General features: G+C 34.5%; 1 protein-coding gene across 1 annotated transcript; it reads left to right on the top strand.

Moving 5' to 3' along the window:
* The first annotated feature begins 10,692 nt into the window (after window positions 1–10,692).
* LOC108488768 (probable methyltransferase PMT24) lies at window positions 10,693–16,536 on the top strand. The gene is made up of 10 exons (XM_053019830.1): window positions 10,693–10,768; window positions 10,914–10,986; window positions 11,355–13,046; window positions 13,135–13,284; window positions 13,661–13,931; window positions 14,058–14,168; window positions 14,249–14,426; window positions 14,908–15,177; window positions 15,470–15,664; window positions 15,996–16,536. Exons 3-10 carry the CDS (start codon window positions 11,403–11,405, stop codon window positions 16,222–16,224), a joined length of 3,048 nt encoding a protein of 1,015 aa, XP_052875790.1. The 5' UTR covers window positions 10,693–10,768; window positions 10,914–10,986; window positions 11,355–11,402; the 3' UTR covers window positions 16,225–16,536.
* The last annotated feature ends 4,925 nt before the right edge of the window (window positions 16,537–21,461 follow it).

Raw genomic sequence — 21,461 nt, 5'->3', positions numbered from 1 at the left:
ATCGTCAGTTTGTTCAACTGGCGATAATCAATGCACATTCGCATCGTACGATCCTTCTTTTTCACGAATAGTACTAGTGCTCCCCATGGAGACACGCTTGGCCTAATGAAGCCCTTATCCAACAACTCTTGAATTTGAGTCTTTAACTCCACTAACTCCTTCGGTGCCATCCTATACGGTGCGATGGACACGGGTGCCGTTCCAGGTAATAAATCTATTCTAAACTCAACTTCTCGGTTCGGAGGCAATCCTGGAAGCTCCTCCGGAAAAACATCTTGAAACTCATTTACGGTCCTAACCTTATCCACTGTCAGTCCCTCCTCTTCTGACTGACTTACAAATGCCAAATAGGCTTCACAACCTTTCCGAATCCACTTTTCGGCTCTTAAGGCCGACACCACATTGGACAAATAATCTCTTCGCTCACCTATCACTATAACCTCCTCATCCTTTGTGGTCCTTAACACCATTCGTTTAGAAGTACAATCCAGGGTCGTCTTATGCTTAACAAGCCAGTCCATTCCCAAAATGAGATCAAACTCTCCGAACGATAACTCCATCAGATCTCTAGGGAAAATCCTACCTTGAGTTTCTAAGGGTACATTCCTATACAGTTTGTCTACCCTAACCGAGTGACCCAAAGGACTTAGTACAGATACCCCACTCACAATCTCCGCAGAACAGTCCAAGTCGTCCATAATCCGTTTTGTGGCCTCAAACCAATATTCTGCCATATTCGAGGCTATACCAGACACGCCCCTAAAGATCTCCGCTCTGTTGGCCCGAAGTCGTTCAGAAATAGATCCCCGAACTCCATTGCCTGCACTTGCCCCAGTAACCCTTTCCAGAACACGAAGCATTGCCTGTGACAAGGCATCATCCCCGACACCGCGGTCATGAGACTCTACCTCTATTGTCAGTGGTACCGGTGCATCCACCGCCGGAATATGTCTCGAAGACGAAGATCTCGCTCGAGCACTACCTCGGCTCCGTCCACGGCCTCTTGTACTCATATCGTATTATCTTGATTACGAATTTTTATGCATTAATTAATATTCCAGTGTTTATTACAGATGTTTTATGAATCAGACAGTAGTTCAGAGTTTTTTTTCGCAGAATCGAAGTCTAGCTACAGTTTCAGTATCATCCTATCTAGAGTATCCTAACAGGATTTCAGTATAGACAGATAATTCAGGAAAATATTCAGAAAAGTTCAGAGTAATACTTACAGGCTTGGGCCGGAGATTCGGAATGCCACCTTCTAATGATCTAAATTTTGAAAATCGCATTTTTCGCAATCTTTATAATTTTTTTTATTTTTGAAAATCTTTGTTTTTTTTTGTAAACCCATTCCACAGCCGAGTTGTTGCAACCTAGGCTCTGATACCACTAAATGTAGCACCCCAAACCCGGCCCAGATGTTATGGCTGGATCCGACAAGCCACATCGAAGCATTCAAAACATTTCCGATCCAGAAAGAAAACTTACTGAGTGTTTTAAAAGATGATTTCATTATAGGTTAAAGTGAATGGAAGCTGTGCACCAGGTAGGAAACCGAGAAAGAGGAGGTAAGTCCATCGGACTGCTTAAGTACCAAACTCCCTTCGGATCCAATCCTAGACATGCAAACCGCCATTGCCATACCTTAACGTCATGTATATTTCTAGGAAACCGATTTGATTAAGTCCTTTTAGGAAAAGTGATTATTTTGGAAAATATCTTCATTCGGAAGCTTTGCTTGTTTTGTGTTATTTTGAAATCAATTCTTGTTTTTGAAAACGCGCCCTAAAGCTATCTAATTTCAACATTTAAAATATAAATATTACCTATCTTAATAAAACATATAAAAACCATCAAAAATAAATAAGCGGCATTATTACATTTAAAAGCCCAAAACCTCAAACGTAATTAAAAGGATGTCCAGTTCACGGAAGAAAATCAAACTTTCGAGCGGGTGGCCACTCCGAATTCCCTCATAGCTCCAAGCCCACTATGGTTGGGGATTTCCTGCGTGGATGAAAATAAAAGGGGTGAGTTTGGGGAAACGCAGTGTGTAAGGAAAACTCATTCAAAGCCCAAGTCAGCTCAAGCCTATTGGGCCTAAGCCCATTCAGTAATGATGGTACTGGACGAGCCCTTTTCAGATTACAATAAACCGGGCCTTAGCCCTTATTCAGATAACAGTATGGCCCGTAGGCCCATTTCAAAATACATGCAACATCAGTAAACATATGCAAGCCCATCTGCGGAGACTACTCAACCCACCAACCACTACACTCCACCCGTACCAGCCATACACTCCATGTGGGAATAGCTCAACCCACCCAAATTTAACACTCCTGATTCTTGACCTTCTTTGCTCGATTAACGAAAGAATTGAGACAAAGCCTCCAGTACGTGGACAAGCCACTTTCAGTACTTCCTCCGTCAATATCCCAATCCCATGCATCAGATAATAACAACATGACATACAGTAAATAACAACAGTCAAACATGCATTTAGGTCAATTTAACCCTATGGGTATTTCGGTAATTTATCTCCTAGGGGTAAAACTATAAATTTCCACTTTTAAAGGTATTTCATAATTTATCTATTTTAGGGTTTTTCATGCATATTCCTACTTTTCACGTACTAATGAATCACATCGAGGGTTCTTACTAAATTGGGCCGTTGGCCCATCATTCCAATTTTGGCCCATTAAGCCTAAAAATATCGAGGCACGTAAATCATGCACTTTGTAGTCCAAATTTTGCAGCTTACCAAAAACATTAATCGATTTACCTCACGAGCATTCGCACACTCGCAAATCTACAAAATACCAGTTTTCGGCATTTCGACTTTTCGACTTTTGTTGATCCAGACTAAGAAAGAGGGTGTTAGTTACACACATTTCTGACGATATCTTGTGAGATCCACACGAAACGCCTACAATTGGATTACTAACACATTAATCTAACTATTCAAATACGAACTACGTATTAACCCATTACAATATTCGGCCAACCACACCTACAGATCATAGTAAGCTTATAAGAAAACAATAAGTAACTCATTAACAAATTTTTGTCAATGTTTACCACATAATCATAATTTCACTACAAGCTGTCTTCCTGAGCAACAGTCACTAAATTATTTATAACTGGAGCTACGAAACTCCAAATCAAGTGCCGTTAATTTTACCTGAAAATAGACTCATATATCTTCTATCTATAAAATTTTAAGAATTTTTTGTATGGCCAATCAATACCAGATTTTTCTTAAAGTTTCCCATGTTTCACTGTTTGACTAATCTGACAACTCTTCATTACGAATCAAATTTCTCATTGTACAGAATTCAAAATATGTTCTCATTTATTCCATTTGAAACTAGACTCATTAAGCTTTAATTACATAATTTATGCAGCTTCTAACTCATCTCCCACAATTTATGGTGATTTTCCAAAGTCACGTTACTGCTGCTGTCCCAAGCAGATTTATTACCAAATCACTCTTTCACACCTAACTTCCATGCTTGTTATTTAAACATGTATATCACCAATCAGTCATCACATATCTATGATTTTACTTAAGTATAATCTCCATTTCATCATTTTAAAGCACAACATGCTAGCTGATTTTTCCCTTTAACATCTAAGGCACATGCATGCTCATTTGTTTGGCTCAACTTCACCTATCTTCCATTTTTCATCAAAAGAACATGAAACAACAACCATTTCCTTCATTTTAATTCATGACTAAATGCTCACAACACAACTAAAAACCAAAATATGCTTCAAGAGTTAAGGTAGAATCAAGAAGAACTCATGAACATCAAGATAGAAGCAAACTACCATGAACTTACCTTCAATTTTCTTCCCCAAGTGACCGAACATTAAAGAGCTTTCTCCTCTCCTTTCTCTTCTCTAACTTTAGGCTATGATGAACAAAGATGGACAAAACTTTGTTCTTTTCACCCCTTTTTCTTTTAATAAAATTTCATATTTCATCCATTTAATTCTTTAATACAAAAGACATGAAATGCCCATCATGGAACATTTACCTAAACCATTATCATGGAACATTTACCTAACCCATTATCATGGAATATTTACCTAATCTATTATCATGGAACATTTACCTAACCCATTATCAATTTGTACCATGAATTATGGATATCAAGTGCTCATATTGTCTACAACAACATGATGGCTGGCCACTTCATGTAAAATGGGAGGTTTGTCATGCAAATCCTCCTATTTTGCACTCCTATTTATTTGGCCACTTCAATTTAGCCTATAGCATTTTCAAACATTTTCACATAGGTTCTATTTCATAATTTCACTCACAAATGACAAAATCAAAGCATGAAATTTTGCCAACATTCACAGAATTCCCGAAAATTGGGGCGTTACACTAAAAATCTAACCCAATATGATTTAAACTCGAATTAAAACCCAAACTCATAATTTCTTATAATAATCCCATCCTGAAATTCTACTCACGCAGTCTTCACTAAAACGATCATAACTTGAGTTCTTGAACTCGAAATCAAGTTATTCAATGTGCATTTTAAAGCTAAGAGATAAATCTTTGAACTTTATAAAGGTATATCAACCCAAAGATGTCTAGATCCCATTCGTCGTAAATTGATTGATCTTTTGAGCCAAAAAAGAGCAACTTCGATGAATTTAAGTTAATAAAACTCATGTTTTAGGGCTGAATTTTAGGGCCCATACTTGTACAAGTATTTATTACAATTTTGTCTAAATTAGATTGACAATTTTATTTACTTTATACATATTAATATAACATATATAAATATTATTATAAACTTTTAATTATGACAAGGTTATAACAGACCCACGATTTAAGTGAAAAGATTATGTATTTATTATATGTAGTAAAAGTTTATATAAAATAACAAATGAAGCTTTGGTTGAAATGGTATAATTAAAGATTTAAAATTTATTGTGTTTTAGGTTCAAATCTCACAATACCTAAGTTTTTTTAATTATATATAATACAAATACCCCATCATTATATTTATTTCTAACGCCTAGAATTTTAGAAATATGAATTAAGGTATTAAGGATAAATGATAAGTTTATTAAAGAAATAAGGATTTTAAGTCATATAAAAGTAGAATAAATAAAATAGGCATTAAGAAATAAGTATGAGATGTGAATTATCGATAAGTATTGAAATAGGAATTATTAGTGTTAGTATAGAAGATAGTTGGATATTGGAGAAAATTGAAAAGATTCATGTGTTGCAAGAAATAAATTCGGGGTGTTGACTAAATCGTAAGAATATGAAAAGTGTAGGGGCAAAAGCATGGAAATTAAAAATATGAAAGGATTAATTGAATTATAAGAAAAAGTGGAAGGACTTAAATAAAATTTTCACTAAAAATGTATCATGAAATATGGATGGAATTTATCAAAGATTCAAGACCAAAATGGCCATTACTCAATTAGATAATTATGATAAATATCTCATGATTGTTGACAAAATATGGACCATTAGATTAAATTGAAAAGTAAGAAAAAGATCTTGATCATTGAATTGAAATTATACTAATAGATTTTTATATTATATTTTAATATTTTATTAATTCATTTAATAAAGATACTTTTATGGAAACATTATCTTCATGCTTCATCATTCTAACGCTATCACCATTATAAATAGAAAGAAAATTTTCCAATTTTTACAATTTGGTCACTTCTCACCAAATTCCATTTATTCATCCTAGAACTTTGAAAATTTCCTTAGCCACCAAAGAGTAAAGAGGAAGTAGAGGTCTTGAAGAGCTTCTATAGCATATTAGAGGCGAGAGATAAGAAATTAGAAGTAAATAAAGTTGAAAGGAAAGTGAAAGATTGTGAAGAGAGTGAGAAAGGAAGAGATGAGAATAGAAATAAAGAAAGTGAGGTTCTAGCTAAAAGAGAGGTAAGTACTTATTGAACTCTTTTTTCACCTAAGAATTTAATTATGTTAATCATATTAAACATTGATGATTATATTAAGGGCTTGAAAAGTTAAATTATGTGGAAGAATATGATTCATTTAAAATGTTAGAAATTATGCTAAATCAACTTTTTGGACAGCATCCTTAATTCAAATTTTAGAATTCACTGAAAATTTTAAAAATTGAGTTAAATGTTGAACCAGCCATGAAATTGAAGCCCAATAAGTCTAGCTTTTCATGGAAGAAACTGTGTAAGCATTATGATTGTATTAAATGATATATATTAATTTTTGTGAAATAAGGTCAGAATGATTTTGGGTTCCCTTATTCTGACTTTGAAAAATCATTAACAATTGTACAAAAATAATTAGGAAATGAGTTTTATATGTATAAAACACTTTTTTTTGCCAGAATATGTATAAAACACTTAATGAGTCTATTTTCAAGAGAAACAAATAACAACATCATATGAGCTTTGTATTAAATGATAAATAATTTTTAATGGAAAAAAGGTCAAAACTACCACACATCATGTCAAGGAATGATTTGAAGAAATTACTATATTAATTGGCTTATTTAAAAATTTCGATAAATTTTTTATATCAGTAATGGGATGTCTTGTTTCAGAAATTTTAAACGAAACTTGATTATGAATTTCAATGAATGAGATATCAATAGAAACATGAATGTTGAGTAGTGGATTGGTCTGTTATAAAAGTTTAGTATTAAGGGTTACGTGAGTTTAAGTGAAAGGCCATACATTTTGTAAGTAGTTCAAATTATTATGTTATATTTATTTTAGTTTTTAATTTGATGAGATATTATAAAATTAATTTTGTATAATTATTTTATATACTCTAAATTAAGAAAATATTATGTTTATGTATGAGGTAGATGCTGAAAGAATTTATGAATAATTTGGCGGATGATTTTAAGTGAATAATTTAAAGTAAGAAAGCGTAAGTGTTTTTACTAAGAATATTTTAATTTGAAATTAATTATTTTGAATGACATAATTCTGTATTTATTATGTTGAAAGTGGTAAATATTTATTTTGAATATGATTTGGATGGGTAAGTTGAAAACGATTTGTTAAGTGATTAATTTGATAAAATTGATGTAAGGACCAAATTGTAAAATTTTAAATTCTAAGGGTTGAGTAGTAAATTTGAAAAGTAAATATAAATTATATGATTATGAAATGTGAAAATTTTGGAATTGTTATAGGATATATCACGACCCAACCCGAGATCTAATTTACCCTCACCAAGAGTTCGACCCAATATATTGCCACTCGCTAGCTCATCAATTTTCTGACCTTTCAACTCACCACTCTTCAGCTTGCTAGTTCACTGGCTTGCCATGTAGCCAACTTTCCACCCTACAATAGCTCGCCACCCTCCAACTCACCAGTTCACCAGCTCTTCAGTTCGCTAGCTCGCTAGGTTACTGGTTCGCTATCTCTTGACAACAGTTCGACACTTCGCGACACTGCCTTGCACACTTCAGTATCTCAACAAGGATATCTATAAGGATACGTGTCAAGCCTAAGGGGGTAACGTGTCATTATGTATTTCATCTAGTTACCCTTATCACGTCACATTAGGGACTATGCCTTACAAATATGAAAAAAAGCCTCCATGAGAGAAGACCTAAAAAAAAGACCATCAACAATTGGTGCGGTGAACGTGGACACACTTCTAGCTTTTAGACTGAACACAGACTGATATGGCTCACTCAAACAAGAGATCCCCCAACACACCTTTTTCAAACTAGAAAGTGAGAGGAAAGGCTAGTAACCGTCCCGATGAACTTGACCCATTCATGGATTGGTTCGTGAACCGGCCTGAAAACTTGGACAACTTAGATCAGCAAAAAACCCACCATGCTTTCAACCTTAATGTTTCGTCAGATTGAGAGATTTCCAACCTATCTAACCAGGAGACTCTCTAATAATAGCTCGTCAGCATATAAAGCATATACACATTTTAAATGAGCAAATGTCCTAGCAAAACACCAACTATAAGCAATAATAATTTTTTTTTTATCAAGAGTAACTAAGGTAAAATGAAGAGATGGTCTAGAAGATGCAATCAGTTCATTTAGGTCATCATGATAACACCATGCCCCTACAAGAGGAGGGCTATGGAGCGCATGCAAGGCCATGGAAACAAGAGCTGGACGCTTTGCGTTGGGACATTTAGGCATTACAGCTGTACGTCCATGATATGGATTGGGTTTTTTGTTCCAACAATCCTTTAACTTCAAAAATTGTAACTATAGGTTTACCCCTGGAGTTTAAGGTGCCAAAAGAAGTCTTTGAGGGAAGAAGGGACCCAGAAGCATATTTAATGCAATACAATGACTATATGAATATCCTAGGAGATTTGGATGCTGCGAAGTGTAAGGCTTTCTCTACGACTTTGAGGGGAAGTTCCAAAGATTGATATCTGTCTTTGCCATAGGGATCTATTAGGAGCTTCACGTAGCTAGGTTAGATGTTTCTAGGAAGATTCTGTGCTCACAAGACAATCATGAGTAGGCCAGTGGGCTTAATGTTAGTCAAACAGAAGAACAAAGAATCTTTACATGAGTACATAAAACATTTCCATGCAGCGACCTTGAATACACAAAATCTGGAAGATCGGTGGCCCATTGATGCTTTCATCATGGGTGTGTTGAATGAGCTTGTTCAATATTTCACAGATAACAAGCCACAAAATCTTGTTAACCTTTATAAAAAGGTTCACAAATTTATAGAAGCGGAAGAAATAAAAAGATCAACTCCCAACCCCTTTCATTGGGGAGATAGGTAACTTTGAGGGTAGCGGAGTGCTCGTGGGCAGTTAGGATATGCCCCACAAGGTTCGCGGGTACAAAGTGGGGGACAAAACAATTTTTTTTGCAGGGCTATAGTTCGTGAAGCTTTCAAAGATTACAGTACGAGTCCACAGGAAAGGTCAGGATCGTAGAGTGCAGATAGAGGCAAGCAACATGTTAGAGGTATTATCCAAGTTATCATGGGCATAGATTAAAAGTAGGAAGGTTCCAATTCTAAGAGGAAGGTTTATCTTCGGAACGTCATGTTAGTTAGTAAAGCTAAGAGATCTCGCTGAGCTCTACATGGAGAGAATGGAGAAATGAGCAAAAAAGAGTTAGACAAAGCTCAACACAAAGCAACCAGGTATTTCGCAATTTCAATATGTGATGTTCAGTCTATCTTTGTATTTAATATATCTTAGTTTCAGTTAGTTAAGTTTCCTGAATTTATTTCCTTTAGATTCATCCTCACACTTGGAACGTCTACCATCTAAAGAAATACTGTGTAAGCACACTAAATTAATTGACTGAATCAGGCTTGTTCCCATTGTTTATTATAGTTTCAAGTTAGCTGACAAGCACTAGCATCCTACGGTTCACGGATTTACGACTGCAACCTCCCATACACAAGATTTTCAGAATCTTACAATTCACCAATTTACGATCTTAATATTTTCAAAATCTCTTGGTTTGTCAATTTTTTATCGCAACCTCCTACTTATGAGATTTTTAGAATCTTACGGTTTGTCGATTTATGATCACAACCTTTTACTTATGAGATTTTTAAAATTTTATGGTTTGCCGGTTTACAATCACAACCAATCACTTAAAAGATTTTCAGAATTTTGTAGTTGCCGATTTAAGATTACAACTTTCTCGTACGATTTGTTGATTTAAGATCACAATCTAAAATTTTCAGGATTTTCAGAATCTTTTAGTTACCGATTCAAGATTGCAACTTACTCATACGTTTTGTTAAATTAATATCGCAACATGCTTATGTGACTTGTCAATTCATTGATTTCAATTTTAAAGTTACAAAACTTTCAGAAAAGCACTGTATTTTTGGCAGCATAGTTCATGTAATTTCCTGCGTAGCTTGTAACTCTTTACATAGCTTGCGTATTTTTATTTGGCAACTCACCAGTTCACATAATTCTCTATTGTAGAGTTCACATGATTTATTGTTGCACAACCACCATAATTTTCTACTATACAGTTCACATAATTTTCTACTTTACAACTAGCATAATTTTATATTTTAGGGGGGTGCGGTCCCTGCCAGTTCCCTAGATTCGTCCTTGGTCTTTTTAGTGCATTTTGGTAGTTTAAATACCCAATTAAGTGAAAAAAAAAAGAGGCTTACTTGCTTTTTTTGAAAAAAATTGAGGGCCTTTTTTGATGTATTTTGAAAGTTCAAGTACCCAATTGAGTTAAAAAAAAAGCATGGGCTTAATTGATTTTTTTTTTAAATTTGAGGACTTTTTAAACCCTTAAGTTAAAATTTTAATATGATATTATTTAATTGTATTTATTAATAGATTGAGTAAGGGATGTTATATCTAATACTTTGTAAATGAAAGGATTGAAGTAATTCAGATTTGTTTTATTAGTAGAGATAATATGATTATGCAAAAAGAAGTAACTTAAATTTAATTTAATTTGGAAAAAAGTATTTAATTAGTGTAAATATTTTTAGAAGATTAATATATCAAGTTACTAAGACAATTAAGTTGTAATTTTTAAAATTATGGTACCAATTTATTTAATTTAGGTGGAACAATGGGAGAAACGAAAGAAGAACTACCCCCACTGATTTCGCGGCCTTTTGCTTTTCCCGTGGTTCTCTCCGTATTGTCTTCCACACGAGTCCGTGCATTCCTTTTTCCCTCTCATTTTTCGGTTTTCGTTATTATTTTTAGGACCCTTGTATTAAACAAACAAACAATAAAAACTTATTGAATTTCCGGTGACAGCTAAAAGCTGGAATCTTCTACGTATCAATCTTTCCTTTCCCTGCCTTTCTTGTTTTTTTTTTCCTTACTGCAACACTTATGAACCGATAGCGATTGTTTAAGCTCTCTTTTTTTTTTTCCCAAATCTGTTCATTTGCTTCTTTTTTTTTTGTTTTTTTGTTTCCAGGTATCTTCTTCTTTTTTGTTTTCGATACGATTTTCTTCGCCTTTTTGATCTAATGCACTGACGAATGACGACGGTGTTTTCTATTTCCTTCTTTTTTATTTTCTTTTTCTTTCATTGGCATCGTTTCACAATAATAGGTAAAAATGGATTAATCAACGTGATGATAAAGAATAGAAAATGTGGTTGAAAAACTTATTTTATTCAATTATGAATTAATGAGTGTAAACATAAGCATAAAATAGTAATAAAAAAATAATAATGTTGTTGCGACTAAAGTTTTAGTTTGTCGGTGAAAGTGGAGTTTTATTCAGATTCAAATTTTGTTATTTGTAATTGGGTTATGTAGATTTTAGTCTCATTATATATGAATTTTGTCTTATTTTTTCAGTGATTTGATTGTTCATATATATATATATATAGTTTTTGTTTTTGTTGTTCCAGGAGTGAAAATTTTGAAGAATTGATTGGTAAAAGAAGGGAATAGTGATAATGGCATTAGGAAAATATGGTAGAGTAGATTACAATAATAATGCTAATGGTAGGAGGTCATCATCTTCGAGTTATGGTTCCACCGTCACCATTGTAGTTTTCGTGGGATTATGTTTAGTTGGGATTTGGATGATGACTTCATCCTCAGTTATCCCCGACCAAAACGTGGACGATGTGGCCCACGAAAAGAAAACCGATCTCGACGATCAGGTTACACCAATAATCAGCAATAGCAATGACAGCAATAACACTGTGCAATTCGAAGATAACTCCGGGGTTTTACCAGAGGATGCTAGGAAAGGTGACTCCAATAGTCTAGCGAAAGATGATGGCAATGCCACTGGAAACTTAAATACGCAAGAAAACAAGGAGAACAGTGAAGAGATTAAGTTGGATGAGTCTACGAAGCAGTTGGATTCTGAAGGTGGACGGATAGACAACATTAGCGGTGAGAATTTACCCGAGAATGTGAGTAAAGAGGGCTCGAATGCGAGTCTGGCTAAAGCTAACGGAACTGCCAGCTTAAATACACAAGAAAACAAAGAGAATAGTGAAGAGAGTAAGTTGGATGAGTCTAAGGAGGATAAGAAGCAGTTGGTTTCTGAAGGTGGACAGACAAACAGTAGTAGTGAGAATTTACCCGAGCGTGCCACGAAAGGGGACTCGAATTTGAGTCCGGATAAAGATGATGGCAATTTAAATACGCAAGAAAACAAGAACACTGAAGAGAGCAAGTTGAATGAGTCTAAAAAGGATACGAAGCAGTTGGATTCTGAAAGTAGAGAGAGAAACTACAATGGTGAGAATTTGGGTGGATTAGGGGGTTCTGAAGAGAACTCTGATGACAAGAGGTCTAATTTGGGAGAGAGCAATAAGAAAGTTGTCTCCAATAAGAATGACGAGAAATCTGATTCTGGTGGTGGTAAAAGGAGACCGGATAAAAATTCCTCTGAAACTAATGGTGATCAAATAAATGGGAAGGTTCATGAAAATCACAATAAGGAGTCCAAAAAAATCTATCGTGACAAAAAGGATCTTGAAGGTGGTAAGAATTTGGGTGGACTAGGGAGTTCTGAAGAGAATCTTGATGACAAAACGTCCGATCCAAGAGAAAGCAACAAGAAAGCTGTCTCTATTGACAAGAATGGCGAGAAATATGATTCTGGTGTTGGTGAAAAGAGATCAGATGAAAAATCCTCTGAAACTTACGGAGGTAAGGTGGATGGTCAGGTAGAGGGGAAGTTTGATCAAAATGATAAAAAAAAGTCGAATAAAAGCTCTGGTGAGGCAAAAGATAATCCTCAAGTGGAAAGCCAAAACGTAAATGAAGCTTTCCCCTCTGCTTCTGAACTTTTGAGTGAGAGAATTACTAGGAATGGATCATTCTCTACTCAGGCGGCGGTATCAAAGAATGAAAAGAAGGATCGGTTACCATCCAATAAATACAATTGGAAGCTTTGCAATTCTACTGCTGGGCCTGATTTTATCCCTTGCCTTGACAATTGGGAAGCAATTAAGCATCTCCGTACTAATAAACATTATGAGCATCGAGAGAGGCACTGTCCGAAAGAACCACCTACCTGCCTTGTTCCTCTTCCTGAAGGATATAAACGCCCTATTAAGTGGCCGAAAAGCAGAGAGAGGGTACTTCACATATGCTGGTTCATTTTTTTTTTCACTGCAATTTCATGTTTAATGAGATGAACTAACGAAGGTTTTCCTGCTGCTATAGATTTGGTACTCTAATGTTCCCCATGCTCAGCTGGCACAAATTAAAGGTCATCAGAATTGGGTGAAAGTTACTGGAGAATACCTCACATTTCCTGGTGGTGGAACCCAGTTCAAGCACGGTGCTCTTCACTATATTGACTTCATAGAAGAGGTTTAATCTATTGTCTTCAAACTTCATTATATCATTGATTACCGTGTCTCATCCCCTTCCGTGTGGCCTCTACTTGTTGAGCAAGTTTTTAATTGTTTGTCGAAGTTTTAGATTTGATGTTCATAAACCTGTTAATTTAATTTTCATGAATGATCACGAAAAAAGCCATGTATGTTTGTTTAGGCTTGGCTCATTTACAACTCATAGTCTTTTGATTACATGAATCTATCTATAGATATTTTATATGATTTTAAAAAGAATGCTTGTTTGCCATCCATGGTGTTCCATTTCACATTAAAACAATGATGGCATTAAGGTTCCTCTTCTCCAATGAGTTCTTTCAACTTGCCCTTAATGTTGGATTATTATTCTGTAGTCTATGCCTGATATAGCATGGGGAAAACGCTCTCGTGTGATATTGGATGTTGGATGTGGGGTTGCTAGCTTTGGAGGTTTTCTTTTTGACAGAAATGTGCTTGCCATGTCATTGGCACCTAAAGATGAACATGAAGCTCAAGTACAGTTTGCATTAGAAAGGGGAATTCCTGCGGTGTCCGCTGTGATGGGTACTAAGAAACTTCCTTACCCTGGCAGAGTATTTGATATTGTTCATTGTGCACGATGTAGAGTTCCATGGCACATAGAAGGTATATAAATAGCCTCAATTTATAAAATTTTAGTTACGAACCATCTTGGACTCATAATAATGTCACTAGAAGTGCATTTTATGAAATTTCTATGCTTGAATATTAATCTATTTTAGCAATATGTAGGTGGTAAACTCCTCTTGGAGCTTAACCGTTTACTACGACCTGGCGGTTTCTTTGTGTGGTCCGCCTTTCCAGTTTATCAGAAGATTCCTGAAGATGTTGAAATTTGGAAAGGTATAATCCTATTATCTATGGGTATTGTGTTAGACGTCTAGTGTTTAACAGCTGCTGCAATTTGTTTGGATTTTCTGCAGCAATGGTTGAACTAACAAGAGCTATGTGCTGGGAACTTGTTAATAAAACTAGTAAGGATGCAATAAATAGGGTAGCTGTGGCAATATTTAAGAAGCCTACTTCTAATGACTGCTACAATGGAAGGTTAAAACAAGAGCCTCCACTCTGCCCCGAGAATGATGATCCGAATGCAGCCTGGTAAAATTTACTGTTAGCTCTACTGTAGAACTATATTCTGGTTGAAAACGAAATTAACACACTTCCTGTTAAGATGACACGATCATATCCATCGATTGGTTTAACAAAATGCTAACTATCATTTTTTTAGTTAGCTATTGAATATCCTGTTTTTTTTCTACTTTCTTTTTCTAAATTGGACCAAATAGTATATAATTTACTTGTAAAAACCGAAAGCATATCTCTTGTCCTTAAGAATATCATTGATCTTTTCATTACCACTTCAGAATAAAACCTTCTGCGCATTTACTATGAGTGAAATTAATGAATAATTAGTTATTTGATAATATAATTAAAAAGTAAATTATTGATATAGCTTTATGAGTACAAATAATGTTGTGTGGCTTGTTTTATGTACCTCAAGAGCATTGTTGTTAATAGATATGAACGTCTTGCAATATAGCTATCAAACCAGCCATTTGAAATTTATTCTTATTTATAGGAATGTGTCACTGAAAACATGCATGCACAAAATACCTGTAGATGCTTCAGAACGTGGGTCTAAGTGGCCCGAGAAATGGCCAGCAAGGTTGGAAAAGTCACCTTATTGGTTATTAAGTTCCCATGTTGGCGTTTATGGAAAAGCAGCGCCTGAGGATTTTGTTGCAGACTATGAACACTGGAAACGAGTGATCAAGTCTTACTTGAATGGCATAGGAATTAACTGGTCATCTATTAGAAATGTCATGGACATGAAAGCTGTTTATGGAGGGTAAGTAATTTTCGTTTTCTATGAAGTAGGAAGGAATACCTTTTTTTTTTTTTTTTTTTGTTACCACTCCTATTGGTCCAGTGGTAAAAAGTTGGGTGCTCAATCTCAATTTTAAGTTTTATGAATGAAGAAAATAGGCATTCTTCTTGTTTAAGGTCCAAGCTCAACTCCAAAATGATATTGGATAGAAATGATTACCAGATATTGAAATTCTTAGAGAAAAAAAGTTATTTTTTAATTGTTTTATTGTTTCATCTTCCTTTCCTTGATTCTGACAATGCCATGCTTATAGATTTGCTGCGGCTCTCAAAGATTTGAATTTGTGGGTCATGAACGTGATCCCAATTCGCTCTCCAGATACGCTTCCTATAATATATGAGAGAGGTTTATTCGGTGTGTACCATGATTGGTGTGAATCATTTAGCACCTACCCAAGGTCCTATGATCTTCTCCATGCCGACCATCTATTCTCCAAGGTTAAAAAGAGGTTTGTATAAATGTTTCCCTTTTTCCTAAATCCACTATTCACACACTCCTCCGTCGGTAACTTGTCTTGCCTTTCACTGGGTAAAATTACAGATATTGCTCTCGTTCTCCGAGATTATCTTGATGACTCCTAGCAAAAGTTCTTAGATTGAAATAATAATTAGTGTTTAGGTTTAATGCTTAGCAATTAAGTTTTTAGATTAAAATAACAGTTAGAGTTTAGGGTTTTGTACTTGTTCCTAAAGTAATACGACTTAAAAAGGGCATTTCCTACAATATGTCATTCCTTATCTTGCTTTGGCCTTACATTTCGATGGTTGATGGGGTTTTAGGTGCAAATTAGTATCTGTGGTGGCAGAGGTTGATCGAATACTAAGGCCCGGAGGGAAGCTTATTGTTCGGGACAATGTTGAGACCATTAATGAGCTAGAGGACATGGTAATGTCTATGGAGTGGGAAGTCCTCAAGACTTACTCCAAGAACAAGGAGGGCTTGTTGTGTGTCCAGAAATCCATGTGGCGACCTAAAGAGGTGCAGACGGTCACCTTTGCCATTTCTTAGCCATGCTTTCCTTTCATCACGTTCATGTTTAGTTCCTTGATGATTGTCGAATGCATTTTAATACGAAAAAGTATTCTTTTCTTTTTTTTTTTTTTTTTTTTGGGGGTGGGGGGGGTGTTGGGTTCAGTTACTAGCTGAAAGTCATGGTGATTATATCTCAATTTTAGCTCTTATAGGCTTGTATGATGTTAAGTAGGCATCTTGGAAAGTATTATCTGAGCAATTATTATACCTATGGGATTTTATGTTGTAACATGATGAAATGCAAAAGATGAAAGGACTTTTTCTTAAGGTAAGATTCTTTTATTGAAAGTGGTAGATAATGTACGATAAACAAAATGATTCATTAATGGTTCATAAAATCATCAAAAGATTTGTTCACTGTTAACTGTAATATGTTTATGTGAAATAGTTGCAAAATAACAAGCAAAGAATGAGCATAAGTGACTACGAAAGTAGACATTTTTGCAAGTATTTTGAAAACACAATAAAATAAGGAGCATAAAGTTTGTTTCTGCAGTTCGGTTTCTTTACGTATGCGGAGTTTAGCTTAGTGAGAGAAACCACTATTTTTTAACAATTACAACTAGTGAACATAATTCTAACACACCTTTGTTTAGAATCCTTACTCTTGTACCTTAAAGACTACATCTCTCACCACTAAATTCTTCCCCAGATAACTTAGTTTGTAAAACCACAACACAAATGTTTTACAATCAAATGCACTTATACAAATAATGTTCCTCACTTGAACAAATTAAGTGTTTTAAACAATCAGTATAATAACCTATACGAGTCTCTTAATTATATAGAGATTTTGAGACTTCCTGAGATAATAAATATCAATCACGATCCCTTCTAAACAATAACTAAAATAGCTTAATACAATATAATATTAACAACCAATGTAAACAAGGATTGTTGGCAGCTAAGTCTTCAACGTTTCAATCTTATCCAATTTCCTTGATCCAAAGATTTGATATACTCAACTCGATCTAATTCTCTAAATAAGTTTCTCTAAGTGATATGTGTTAGACCTGATGCTCTAAGTGTAATATTTTCATCTAAGTACACTTATAATTTCTCGAACAAATTAGTTAATAAAGCAAATTCATTGATTACATTAATACGCGTTGTATAATTGTCCTCATATAAGTTTTGCATGCAAAGCAAAATGGAAGAAAATGTTGCTCATTGGTTGTTTAATGTTTAACTAATAATAAACGTTATTACGTGGTCGGATCATAGTACAAAAAGACAGTTTATATCAATAGACAAGCTTAAACATGTCCTTAGTCTAATTGAAAATGAGCAAATCTTTTGAAAGACTAAAATCTCGTTTATCAAGTCCAATTATGGATGCTTTGTCTTGGGCGTCAGAGTGAATGACTCCTAGAAGATAGAGACATAGATGTGGCTGATTGAATTGACAATACATTGAATTAGACCCAAGAAGAATAGGTTCTGAATCCGTTTATGGGTTTATTCACTTGTGACGTTCATAGTGTGACATAATGATCTGCCACAATTCATTGTGGCAAATTAGAGTCTTTTCAACACTTAATGAGCTTGTTTTCAAGTCATTTTAGATTATGCTGTTATGTTTTCCATTTCTAGTAGTTTATGTTTAATTTTAGTAAAATAAACATTTTTACACATATTTTGGTGATGTAATGACCTAATAGGCCAATACGAGCCTAGAGAAGGACTGATAAGTCGATGAAGGGCACTGTTTTTAGGCCAAGAACACTAGGGACGACATCAACATCATGACACCGCACTTCTAAACCAAAGAAGTCCCCTGCGAAGTTTAGTGTCATGACACCTATGGGTTTTTTACCTGAAAATATTTAAAAAAAAAATTAAATACCTAAATAGGTTGTCAGCTGGAATATATACCAAAATGGTAATTTTTTGAGTCGCGCCTGTCTAACAGGCTCAACTCTTTTTTTTAATATTAAAAAATATTTTTTTCATTTAATAAAATATTATTAATTTTTCCCAGATCAGTATATGACCCGGGTATAGATACGAAAATGGTATATAGGTTGTACCTATCTGACAGGCGCGACTAGTTGAGCCTATCTGACAGGTGCGAATGGTAGGGCCCACAGGCCCGTCTGGTGCTTAATTTTTCCCCTATATATACCCCCGAAAATCAAATGAGCAACATACACAAAATTTAACAGAAGAAAAGTAAGAAGATAGGGAAAAGAAAGAAAGAAAAGAAAACAAGAAGAAGGATAAGGTATTTTAGTTTTTTTTTTTTAAATAAAATGTAGAGTTTTCTTAGTAATTTTATTATTTGAAAGTTTTTTTGTTAGGTTATTAATTTTGTTAGCTTTTGAATGAAAAATTTTACGTTAAAAATTTTATGTAACTTTTTTGCTATTTGAAACTATTTTGAGAATTTTGAAAATTTTTTAACAGATCTAGTATTGAAGATGGAGAATCAATTTTTCGTATGAGTTTATTTTGATGGAGAAATTTTAACAACAACTGTGGGATGTATATTTGAATGTCGCAAACAAGTAGCAATGAGATTTAATAGAAATATCTCGTTTAATGATATGAAGGAAAAAATTAATGAAAAAATTTATAGATGTTGTGGGAGAAGGATCTTGAAAGTTTTCTACAAGTTTCCAGTTTTGACGGATCCCATAAAATTCACCGAAACAGAACTTGTAGACGATGAAGACATGGAGACGATGAAGACGTAGAGACAATGATAGCTCTTTATTGTGGGACTCGGAGCAACCAAAACCCACCGATTTAGTTATTTGCTGAGTTAGCTGGTGTGGAGGCAACTGAAGATCCCACTCCATTAGGTGAAAAAGATGGAGCTCAAGAGCCGTGTATGGTGGTTCCGATATCGTATGTTGGTCAATCAACTATACACGGGATCGACATTGATTTTAATGCTTCACCCAAGACTGATGTGGTTGGTGATAATGTATACCATAGTAGTGATCCTTCTGATCACTAAGTCGATAGCGAGAGTGATCCTGATATGGACGAGGTCCCGGATGATATTGACGACGAATGTGTGAATGAGGATGGAAACGTTAATGCGTCTTCAGTGAGAACCAGATTCATCGTATTGTGATACACAACAATATTGAGGCACACATGTCTCGGATAGACCCCGATACGGCGCACGCAGCCGAGTTTCCGGAGTACCTTGAAATACTACCTGCTCACTGGATGGCTGTATATTCTGATCCTGAGGAATTGTTTGTGGGCTAGAGATTCGAAAGTAATGAAGAATGCATATTTGTCATTAAGCGGTATAGCATGAATATATCAGTAGATTACAAAGTCATCGTGTCTAAACCGACATTATATATTAGAGAGTATTAGAGGTCGGCGGAAGGCTAAATTGGCGAATACGAGCTACATTTATCCAGAAGTCGCAGATGTGGGAGATACGAAAATTTGTTAGGCTTCATACATATACTTTAACACGTATGACAGAAGATCATCGAAAACTTGATTCTAAAACTATCTGCACGTGCATCATGTCAATGGTGAAAGATAAGCAGACCAGTAAAGTTTCAGTACTAATTGCCAAAATGCAGGCACGATTGTAGTATCGAGTATCATACTGGAAGACATGGATAGCTAAATAGATGGAAATAGAGTAATTATACGGAGATTTTGATGCATCGTACAATGAGTTATAGGGATGGATAGCCGCTATGAGGGAGTACGTGCCAGGGACTGTCATTGAGTTACTGACATGACCTTTTTACAGGCCGGATAACCAACTACAATCAGAAATTTTTTTCCATCGGATGTTCTGGATGTTTGATTCGTATGTGCGCATATTTCTCCACTAGATGGGACCTGGCTATATGGAAAATACACACAGATCTTACTTTTTGTAGTTGCTCAAGACGGCAACAAAAACATGCTTCCGATAGCATTTGCCATTGTCGATAAGGAGAACATAGAATCGTGGGAATTCTTTTTTTTTCCAACCTACAGAGGTATGTTATTAGCAATGATAATATTTGCATCATCTCTGATAGAGGGAAATGATTAATTGCCGCCATTAGGCATTTCTGTAATACTCTGAAAATTTTTACAGTAAGATATTATCCTTGATATAGTAAAATAAGGAAATAAAGTGACAAAAAGGGAAATTTTGAGTTATGTCAATATTGAGAAGTATATTATGATATATTAATTCAAGAAAGGACTAAATTGTAAAAGTGAGAAAAGTTTTGTTGCACAAGAGTAAATATTCAAAATTTGAGGGGTTAAAGTGTAAATATGAAAAAGTTGAAGGACCAATAGTGTAAATAATTTAAGAGTGGAATGCTCTAGAAACTAAGGAAAATGGATGAATTAGGACCAAATTGAATAGATGAAGAACTATGAGGGACTAAATTGTAATTTTACCAAATTAAATGATGACTCAAGGATGGAATTTTAAAAGATAATGAAGGGCAAAATGGTCAATTGGAAGAGAGAGAAATCTAGTAAGTAATAATGATGCTAGAGATATTTTGATATTTTATAATTATTTAATTAGATAAATATTATTTTATTAATATTTTAATAAGATATTTTATTATTATTTTATTAGTATATAAAGAAAGAAAGATGAGAAATTCTCATCCATATTTTCCCATGCACTAACGTGAGAGAAAGAGAGGAAGAAAGAAAGTTTTGCTTTCTTTACAATTTGGTCCTTTTACCAAAAATTCACCATTTTCACCCAAAAATCAAATGAATTTCCATAGCTACCAAGAGACAAAAATGTTAAGGAGAGCATGGGAAGTTAGAATATCAAGTTGGATTCAAGAAATAGAAGCTGGAGGAGAGAGAAAATCAAGTTAAAGATTAGTATCAATAGAACAAGGTAAGTATATCAAGATTTCAATATGTTTTTAAGTTTGTTATTATTGACAAAGCATGGAAATAATGTTATAGTAGAGTTTTCTTACATAAGGTCCTATGTTTTTGATATGTTAGTGAAGAGGAAATAAGAGAAAGTAATGAGAAATGGTGTAGAAAAAGAAAATAAGGGTGTTATAACATGGTAATTAATAGCTTGCACAAAAACAGTTTGGACAGCAGCAGTAGACTAACTTTGAAAAATCACCATAAATTATAGAAATCGAATTAGAAGATGAAAAAAGATATGAAATTAAAGATCATTGAGTCTAGTTTCTCATAGAAGAAATAGTTTAAGCAATGAATTTGTAAATTTTGAGATATAATGAATTTTG

This window comes from Gossypium arboreum, chromosome 10 (genome assembly GCF_025698485.1).
Source record: "Gossypium arboreum isolate Shixiya-1 chromosome 10, ASM2569848v2, whole genome shotgun sequence".
Taxonomy (NCBI): domain Eukaryota; kingdom Viridiplantae; phylum Streptophyta; class Magnoliopsida; order Malvales; family Malvaceae; genus Gossypium; species Gossypium arboreum.
This window is presented reverse-complemented; position numbering and strand designations above follow the sequence as displayed.

Excerpts from the sequence above, each read along its gene's own strand:
- LOC108488768 (XM_053019830.1), top strand. The coding sequence starts at position 11,403 with ATGGCATTAGGAAAATATGGTAGAGTAGATTACAATAATAATGCTAAT. Across the intron at positions 13,047-13,134 it reads GGCCGAAAAGCAGAGAGAGG|ATTTGGTACTCTAATGTTCC; the intron begins GTACTTCACATA and ends CTGCTGCTATAG. Across the intron at positions 15,665-15,995 it reads TTCTCCAAGGTTAAAAAGAG|GTGCAAATTAGTATCTGTGG; the intron begins GTTTGTATAAAT and ends ATGGGGTTTTAG.